The sequence below is a fragment of the Orycteropus afer genome, unplaced genomic scaffold (assembly GCF_000298275.1).
Source record: "Orycteropus afer afer isolate SDZICR_OR568_19922 unplaced genomic scaffold, OryAfe1.0 scaffold00085, whole genome shotgun sequence".
Lineage (NCBI taxonomy): Eukaryota > Metazoa > Chordata > Mammalia > Tubulidentata > Orycteropodidae > Orycteropus > Orycteropus afer.
Window position 1 is genome coordinate 7,570,991 of NW_006921672.1, and position 10,232 is coordinate 7,581,222.

The following is a 10,232-nucleotide window of genomic DNA, read 5'->3' on the forward strand; positions in this document are numbered from 1 at the left end:
CTGGGACTTCAATGGACAGACCCAGAAATTGAGGAGCAGCCAATTGAAGAAGTATGAAGTTGCACTTACAGCCCATCCACAGACTCCTCTCTTGTGCTGGGCTTCTGCATGCCTCTTCTTGTTCCCATTTTTGTGTTGGCTTTCTTGTGTTTGGATATAAAAAGTCTTCTGAGGCCTTCTGATCTCTCTGCACGACAGGAAAATTCCCCACCGTCCCATTTCACAGCACTGAAGCTTCCTGTCCCAGTGATGGACATCATGTGTCCCCACCCCCCACCTAGTGGGATCACTGTAAGGGTGCCTATAAGACACCATGTGAGGAAGCTGCCAGCCAACCAACCACCTGCTTTCCTTTGGAGATGGTATGTGCCTATGGGGTGAAAGGCCTGGAAGTCTAGAAACACTCTGCAGGTGACTGAGTCTAAGTGTTTTGATTAGAGAAATCCAAAGGCTTTCAATGTCCAGAAGCCTCTGTTAGTGATGCATCTTTAGTTCTTTCTGTTGTAAACCAACCAGGCTGCCTGCTGCCAAATAGCTCCATGTCTCTGCCCACTTGCACCCCGGGGGTCAAGCCAGTCTTGTTCAGGCCAGGGCCAGAGGCCCCAGCACTCTGCTTCTCCACCTGCAGTGTGCACCAGCCTTTGGCAGAGGCCTCACCACATCACTGCCCTTTTCTATACTGTCTGTGTTACTTCCCTTCAGAATCCGAGGTGGTTGGCTGAGCTCTCATTGGGAGAGGTGTGATGATGCTTGGGAAAGGGACAAATGGGGCTGTCCACTGCATTGAGCCACAACAGGAACTACCCCACTGGTCATTTTAATACATGAAGGTCACAAATGCATTTTTAGTTGGGCAGAAGCAAAAATCACCCTCTGGATTGGAGTGTTGGGGGCCTGGATCACTTTCAGGTCCAGACTATGCTTCTGTCCTAAAGAGAGCTCTTGACAGACCTTTTGTCCTTCAGAAGCTTGAAAAGACCCCTATTCTTTTTTGGGCATCGTCTCTTTTCTGCTCCCCGGCCCTAGCTCGTCTCCCAGGAGCTCTTCCTCCTCTGGTCCATGAACCATCTAGATGTGAGGTCCAGTACCTCTCATCTACTCTTATTGTCATCAGCATCCCTACCAAGGACATGTCTTACTATTTGTGGACTCCCTACCCCCACCCTGGGATGCCTGGTACTTAAGCTAACGTCTTTCCTTTGCAGTGTTCCTCACGACAAGCATCAACAGGGCGTGACTAAACAGACTGTGGTGTGACATTTATTTGCTGCTGATATTTTTACTTTGAATGAGGATGAACTGTAGATTTCACTTTTAAATGCTCTTCAGAAGCAGCCCAACTTCTCACTGGGACAGAACTCCCTTAAAACCAGGTTACATTTCACCTTCCACCAAAAGCTTCTTGCAGAGCTGGAGAGATGGAAGCGACTTTCCAGGTCAAGGTCTTGCGCAGGAAGTCCCTTCCAGCAGAGGCAGAGATTTCCTGTTGAATGAGACTCCCTCATTGGCTTCCTCTGTCCCAACCACTTTGGGGGCTTTGCTTCTCAACAGAATCTAACTGAAGTGCCCTGGTCAGTATGTCTCAAGAAACCATCTAGCCACCCTATTTTTCCTTCAGTGCTATAAACATCTAACTCAGAGGTGGAGAAACATTAATTAGGCACACTCTGTTTTTGGAGTCCCTGGGTGGTGCAAACAGTAATGCACTTGGCTGCTGACCAAAAGACTGGAGGCTCAAGTCCTCCAGAGGTGCCTCTGAAGAAAGGCCTGGTAATCTACTTCTGAAAAATCAGCCACTGAACACCCTGTGGGGCACAGTTCTACCTGACACACATGGGGTCTCCATGGCTTGGAGTCGCTCAATGGCAACGGGTTTGCTTTTTTGGTTTTGGGTAATCCTCTGTGAAACCAACAGCAGAATAAGGTAGTAAGTGAAATGGACATCAACTATAACATTGGAACAAAGAGCCTCATACCATCAAAAGCGGCTGCTGACTCTTTGGGGCCGCACACAGCACGGCTCACAGGTTGGAGGCTGGGCTGCAGGTTGGGGTGATGCCCATGATGTTGGCTGCACTGTGTTGGAGGCAGAAGTACTGGTTCTCAGCAGAAAGAGTAAGATGAGGGAGCAAAGCCTAAAAATGGATCTTGCCCCACAAGTTCTTTTCTCTCCTCTCCCTTGGCTTTCTTTTGGTGACGACATGCCGTTCAGTGGCTTGCTGCAGGGCTGAGAGGAACTGTATTTGGGGTTAGCAGATGGAGAGAGCTCCTTCTTCAGACTTTCAGGGCCACAGAAGCTGGAGCTAAATATGTTGAATCCATAGCCGTGAGGACCAGCTCTCAAATCTATGGACCTTGGAATGCAGCAGCCTCAGTCTGGATTTTAATGACCTTGTGCTGTACGTAGGGGCTTTCGGTGACTAGGAGCAGGGCGTCTGAACACCTCCAGGTGGGAGGGGGCCTCTGGGACAGCTACAGAACAGACCATTGAGAGACCCAGAATGAGGAGACCCCTTGCATCAAAAGAAGGTGAGACTAGGTTATTGTTCCTTAAAAAAAATCAATATGGTTGTTTCCCCGCTCTCTGGGTAGTGATGATTAAACTGTAGCTGTGGCCTTATCACCTCTGTCTCATGTTCCCAGCCCAGGGCTTGTTCAGAGAAGGCCAAGAAAAGTCACTTCTCTGCTTTCCTTTGACTTGTCTTCTTTCTTACCCTTCAAAGAGGAGACCTGGTGTGCTCAGCACTGCTCGGCCTCCACAAAGCCCTCCTTTTCATGGCCTGAGGGCTCGACCTCAGTGTAGGTGGAGTGATTGGGGTGGTTGCGGAACTTCATGGCCGGCCAGTGGTGAGGTCTCCGCTGTGGAGGGCACAGACGCATAGTCAGTGGTGTGACCCCACCCACTGGAGACTGCACCCCTAGAGGGGCAGTACCAAGCACAGAGCACCAAGACTCTTTCACAAGGGCCCCGGAGCTTTGGGAGACTACTGGGAGCCAGATGAAGGTCAGAGCCCCCTCTTCCCCCAAAGACCCCCTGCTGTGACTCCTTGACCACCAAGAAATCTGCTGGGAGTGGGAGGAGTTTGAAAGGAGGATGTTTTTATCCCACACTGCATGGTCTACAGAACACACAGCAACCGGCTGAATGGACACCCAAGTGAGGGGTGTAGTAGGTGGCTGGAAGGATCTGAGATGGCGTGGCTGCGCCAAGACAGTCCACCAGACAGTACAGGTCCTGTGATCAGTGTCAACTGGGTGGGCTTATCAGGATGCAAATTCCGGGGCCTGCCTCTGACTTGCCCCTTCAGAACCCCTGTGGCCTGGGAATCTGCACTTCTCCAGGTGATTCCTAGGTAGGCTAAGACTTAAGAATGACTGGTTAGGACTCACAAGAAATGAGGGTCACCTAAGCAAAGGGGAGGGAAATACGGAGGCCTCCGAGTAATGAGGTCAGTGGGCTCATGACCTGTGCAGGGTAGACTGTGGGAGGTGCTACAGCTGTGCCATGGAGAGAGCTGGGAAGAAGCCAAGCATGGAGGTCTGGGAGGAGGAGCTGCTGAGCTGTGGGGCAGCACCCCCTTCCCACGCTGTACTTCAGGCTGGTTCTTCAGAATTCTGAGATATTCAGAACTAAAGCATTCTTAATTAAAGCTCCCAGAGAGCACAACATTCATTAGAATTACGGCTTGTCAACTCAAATCTAAAAAGGCCACACAGCAGGCAAAAAGGCAGAGAACTTGATTCCACTGTGGCTTTGAATGGGTGCTGAGTCTGGGCAGGAGAGGCCATAAACTATCAGAAGGGCTGCACAGCCACTAAATGGTCGCTGTGTGGCACTTTTGGCCTTTCTTTCCTGTGGACTTTTCTGCTTTCACAGATAGGGGACCAAAAGCAGATGGGCTGTTCAACACGGACAGGAGTGCTGAGGGAGTTCTGAGGTGCTGACCCTGAAGTTAACTTGACTAACCCGAGGTTAACTGGACTAAAAGGGCACCAGCCAGTGTGAGGTGGGTCAGGATGAAGCTGATGAAGCTTTCTCAGGTTGGAAGAGGGTGAGTGAGGGATGAGATGAGGAGAGGCAGGTACTAAATGGCCCTGGGCATGCTGATGCAGAAGCAGATGTGGACCCGTGGCCAAATTCCACACTGACCTCGATGAAGAAGAGCGCAGCATTGGAGGTGGGATGGCCATTGATGTAAATGCCAGCCAGGATAATGGCTGCCACGAGGAGGACTGCCAGCACAATGCCCACGATGGTGCCCAGGTGCACTGGGGGACCCTTTGTCTTGGGAGACAGGTTGTCCTGAAGGCCTGTGGAGAGACCATTAGGGCAGAGAGGGGATACAGGGGCACATGGAAGGTTGGGACATGGCTGGGCAAGGAGTCTTGGGTTCTCACGAAGTCCCAGGGGTGAAAGCTAACAGAACCTTTGGATCTAGTTTTCAAATGCATGAAAGGGTAAGGAGGAGTTGGTGTGATTGTTATGTGTGTGACACAACATTACTCTTGGCACTGTTCAGGTGGTTTTCCAAAATCATTTAAAAGTTGCCCAAATGTTTATTAAGGATTGTGGTAAGAGAAGTTCTCTCTGACACCTGTGGCATGTGTTTTTAAGGAATTCACAAAGTGAATATGATGGTTAAGAGTATCGGCTCTTAAGTCTAGATGCCTGGGTTCAAATCCAGGTTCTGCCTCTTACTAGCTGCATGTCCTTGGGAAAATTATTTAACCTCTCTGTTCTCAGTTATCACTCGGTCAGGCAAGGATACTAATAGTAACTACCTCATAGGGTTCTTGTGGGGGTCAAAATGAGATAACTCATGTCAAGCGCTCAGGATGATGTGTGGCATCTAGGAAGACCTCCAGAAGTGTTTGCTATTATGATACCAAAATGATCATATTGTTACTTGTCACTGTCCACCACCACATTGTGACTTCCTAGAGGGCAGGGACAGTCTCTTATTCATCTCTGTATTCTCAGTCCCTAGAAAAAATGGCAGACCCACTGTAGGAACTCAATAAAAACCCATGGAATGAACTAGGTTCTCTGGAAGCTAATAACCCAGCAGGCACTCTCTGAGAACATCCCAAGTGTTTGAAATACATTCCAAAGAGAAGGCTTAGTATTTTGCATAGACTGGATGGAAATCTGGAAGCTCATCTAGTCCAACTCCTTGCTTATATGGTTAAGGTAATAGAAATGCAGAGAGATGAAATGACTTGCCCAAGGACACACAAATCTAGTGCCAGCCTGGTTTCCTGATACTACCTGGGCTAGTGGTGTATTTTCTTTGTCACCTTACCCTTACCCTGAAGGAATATGGAAGTAATGAGATGGAGCAGATAGGAACAGCAGGCATGCAACAGAAATATTGAATCCCCTTTACAGCTAATGGGAGAGATGGAAGTCAAGAGCGGGTAGGGATTTTTAATAGGATGTCTCATGCATTCAGAATCACTGTCCTGCCCACCTCCTTTTTTCTGCTCAGTACTCTGTAAGCAGAGGAAACCCAGGGGAGACCCATTCCCAGGCACTCCAGTGTGTGGTGTGCCTGTATCTGGCAACAAGTGAGGCGGCACATTCCAAGCTCGCCTTCTCCAGCATGGGCGGCAATCAGCCCGCAGCCTACATTGACCCGGCTGATGGGATGATCAGGGCTGCCACTGGTGAGCACATGGTGTAGAGGTAAGAGAACGTGGCCCAGCTGCACGCACCGCCCAAACGTATACTCACACCTGTTATCTACAAGGAGTCATGGCTCCACGTCTGGTGGGAGACCCAGTCAAATTAATTAGTAACCTTTCTTCCCCACTGGACCCTTATACAACAGTCCCCAGCACTTGGAAGTAAAAGGCATTTCCATCTCCATTCTCCTCTACCACCAATCCAGCTACACTCCCCCTAATTCAGTGGTTGCAGCAAGGGTCTTAGGCTCTGGGCAAAGGGCAAGGGAAGTGGGGCTGCCTCCCATCAGCAGAAAGGAGATCATCTTTCCAGGTAATCCTGGCTTGTGGAAATCCCATCACATAATGTCCTGAAGGCCCTCGTGGTAGACGACTTTTGTATACTCTCTGCCAACCCAGATTGGGAACAGAAGGAAGCTTAGTATGAGAGAAGCTGTTCTCTACCCTCACTGACTGTAAGCCCTGGGGATGAGAGGCTGTAGCCACATGCCCCACGCTACCAACCCTGCTCTGGCTCAGTCCTTCCCGCCACCTTGCACTCAGTTCAGGGCAGTGATGTTTAAGGGTAGAGGTGGGAGAAGAACGGCAGGAGGTTCTTGGCTGAGATGAGAGACGTCTAAGATGTATTCCTTCAATCTAGGGGCCTAAGCTCAGAAGCCCACCTGCCTTCCCAGCCAGCTCCCTCCCCTCCCCTAGTTGGCATAAAAGTAAAGAGGCCAGGTGGCTGTTCCACCCTCCTCTGGAGTGGGTCCAGGAGGGGGCAGGCAGTTCTGTACTCACCATCTCCTCCTGCGTAGGGATTCAACTTGGTGTCATCTCAAAGAGACAAGAGAGGAGCAACATTAGTGGAGTCATTATGACTTTTATCACTTTAGGTCTGGATGGGGCTTTAGGGAGGTTCAGTCCAACCTTTCATTTCAGAGGCAAGGAAACTGAACAGAGAGGGGCAGTGTCCTTCTTAAAATCACATAGCAGGGTAACGGTAGCTGGCCACTAACAAGCCAGCTTTTCACAGTCTCATGTTCTCCGTCCCACAAATATTTATTGGGCATTTTATTACGGGCTGGGCACTGAGGGTAGGTGCCAGGGATATAGCAGGTAACAGACAGACATTATCTCTGTCCTCAGGAAGTTAACTGATGTGGGGATGTGGGGGGCAATTAAAGTCCAGGGTTATGAGGCTCTGCCTGGGGTGCCTCACCCAGACACAGGAGGTCTAGGCTTTCTGGCAGAAGTGATTCTTAAGCTGAGAAGGAGGATGGGGTAGGATCTGTGAAGAAGGTATCCAGATAGAATGAAAAGTACAGGCAAAGGCCCACAGTGAGACAGAACATGGCTGGTTGAAAATAAAAAGCAGTTCAGTGTAGCTGGAGGGCAGAGTGCAGGTGAGTGGGGGTCAGTGAGAGATGAGATTGGTGGAGGAGTACGGTGGCTGATGCCTGGAAAGCCAAGCTGAGGACCTTGCACATTCTCTAAGGGGTAATAGGAAAGTTTTGTGGAGGGTGTGTGTGTGTGACAAGGTCATATCTGCAGGGTGACCTCTGGGCTGCACTGTGGAGGGCAGATTTCCATGCCAACACAGTTGACGCTTCATTGCGTGTATCCTGTGGCTTTCTAAATAGGTTCCAATGGTTGACCCTTCCTGTGGTTCTTTTCCTCAAAGACTCATGGAGGAAAGCAAAGGAAGAATACTCTGTCAGGAGAATGGTCTAGATGACTGCTTTAAGCACCAAACGTTTAAACAAATATAACCATTCTACAATTCATGACCTGCAATGTGCATTTTGTTCTCTTCCTCCTCCAGTGTCTCTGTCACTTTAAAGACTTTAACTCGTTCCCTTTTGTTCATGAACTTCACAGCTGTTCAAAGCCCTTCACAACTTCTCCCCATCACCTACCACAGCCCAACACTGTTGCCACGACAAAGCTGTTTGAGGCTCTGCAGACTCCCCAGGCCTTCATATCTTTAAGAAGCTGCATATACTGTTCCTCCTGCAGGGGGCACCCTTCCTCCAGTCACTATTCCTCTTTCAAAAATCCCACCACTGAAAAGTCTTTGAAGGATGGGGGTTAGGTTGAAGTGAGGGAGGGAGGATTTTGCACGAGCAAGGTTGGATCTTGTTTTGATGTAAAATTCTGACATTTCGTTCATTATAGAATGTTTTGGCACTTTTTTTTTTTAACTATTGCCTTAAAAGCACAGATAAGAACTTTAAGGGGCAGAGAGCCTTTATTAATGGTGATGCAACAATATGTAGAGTTAGAATGATGACACAGGTCACATATGTAACCAGTGTTATTGAACTGTTCATGTTGTTCATGTAGATACTGTGAATGGATGCATGTTGGGTTGTGAACATTGCCACAAAAAATATATTTTAAAAAAATACTGCATTAAAATATCATTTATCTTGATGATTGTTTTTTGGGTTTTTTGGGAGGCATGTCCTTAAATTTTACACTTGAGATAAGTACCTGGCTGAAAGCAAAGAATACCAGAAAGATGTTTACTTGTGTTTTATTAACTATGCAAAAGGGTTCAATTATGTGGATCATAACAAATGATGGAAAACACTGAGAAGAATGGAATCCCGAACACTTGATTGTGCTCATGAGGAACCTGTACTCACTCACCTCACCCTTGTCCTGGCCATGGCCCTTGCACGTTCTCTAAGAGGTAACAGGAAAGGGTTACTTCCAGGAGGAGAGGTAGCTGTGTCCTCCTCTGTGTTACTTTGCATTTGGCACCTGTGTCATCTGTAGCATCTTGGCTCCCACTGTTTCCCTAGAAACCGTGAGCTCCTCCATATTCAACCTATTTACACTCAAGGTCCCTCTTCTGTTATAGGAGGGAAAAGGGTGGAAGAAAGAACTATATACTAAATTTCTTTCAATACACCTGATTTTGTAGATTGGGACCATGTAAATCATTACTTAATAATTTCACAATCATTTAAAAAAATTTAATAAGCAAGTCCCCAAAATTGAATGTGAAACAAAACAGATAGAGATATGTAGACTTATAATGGAAAGGTACAGTTCTCTCAGGAATTTCAATAAACAAGGTATTTAAATACAATTCTGAGTCTATTTTGTTATTGCAAGTTGAAAGTAATGAATTGGGTCATCAAAACTGACCAGAGTAGGATCTGTGGTAAGATGGAGGAATAGACAGACAAGCAACACAGACCCTCTTCAACAAAGAAAAGAAAAACCAGTTGACAGAGATACAGAAGATAATCCTGGAGCCCTGAGCTTTGAAAGGAACTACACAGAAGTGGATTAGGCACCAACCAGTTGAAAATCCTGAACGAAAACAGTGAGTACAGAGACGGTCGGAGCTGCAGACTGTCAGCTACTCTGATGGGATCAACAGCCTGAATATTTCCAAGTGGTATTGGGACCTGAGAATTGACCTAAAGATCAGCCCTGGTCACCAAGGGCTGCAGGGATGACTGCGCTGGTGGCCTATGACTAGGAAGGGAAACAGCAAGGAGGGAGACTACCTGAGCTGTTGATTTTCCGCTGTTCGGAGGGTCCAGCCATTTGATTGTTTACACATGGCAGCCATTTTGAATGTTTACAAGTGGTGGCCATTTTGGATTTTAAAGTGATAGCATCCTCATTCAGATTCCAAGGACCTAGGAATAGGCTCTGTTTGCCAAGGGCAGCGGGACGCACGAGAGGCTGACAACAGGAAAGGAGACAGGTGGTGAGTGCATAAGTGCTGCCCACTAGCACATAGAGGAGCACAGCACAGTACCCTGCTTGCATCGATAACATACAAACAAAGAAAATGAAAACCATGGAAAAGTCACTCCAACATATAATCATCAATTAAATATAAACACAAAAATGTCACAATGCCTCAGAGACAACAGAGCTTCACAGTCCACACAAAGAAGCAAGACAAAGCAGGAGAAACACAAGACCAGGATATGGACCCAAAACACATCCCTGAGGAAGATGCAGCATTGAAACTCCCAAATAAGGAATTCAAAAGAATTATATTTGGGTATCTTCAACGAATTGAGAGATCAAGGACAACACAGAGAAAACCCTAGAATAATTTCAAAAGACAACACAAGAACAAAATGACAAAATAAATGAAAAATTAGAAATGATACAAAATCTACACACAAAAATCCCGAAGATTAATATTAAATTTTCAGAAATAAGACATTGAATGGGCAAAGGAGCAGAATTGAATCAATGGAAGACAGAATTAGGGAGACTGAAGGCATATACCTGAACACTTCTTTAAAAAAAAACCCTTAGCCCTCAAGTCGGATCTAACTCATAGCTACCCCTCCTTGGGTTTCCAAGGCAGTATCACTACAGAAGTAGATTTCCCAACCTTCCTTCTGAGGAGTGGCTGGTGGGTTTGAACTGCCAGCTTTCTGATTAGCAGTCAAATGCCTTAGGCACTATGCCACCAGAGAACACTTCTTTAGAAAGGGATAAATCAGAAAAAAGATCAAAACAAAATGAAGAAAGCCTAGGTTCATGTGGGATACCATTAAAAGGAATAATGTGTAATTGGAATT

At 47.2% G+C, this 10,232-nt stretch overlaps 1 protein-coding gene across 1 annotated transcript in view; it reads right to left on the reverse strand.

Annotated features, from left to right (window-relative positions):
• Positions 1–2,739: 2,739 nt before the first annotated feature.
• Positions 2,740–10,232, reverse strand: part of PLXDC1 (plexin domain containing 1) — a 94,796-nt gene continuing 87,303 nt past the window's right edge. The window contains exons 12-14 of the mRNA XM_007942015.2: positions 6,466–6,501; positions 4,151–4,311; positions 2,740–2,859 (exon numbers count right to left, since the gene is read on the reverse strand). Of these exons, the coding sequence (XP_007940206.1) occupies positions 2,740–2,859; positions 4,151–4,311; positions 6,466–6,501 (317 nt within the window). The remainder of the gene's footprint in view (positions 2,860–4,150; positions 4,312–6,465; positions 6,502–10,232) is intronic.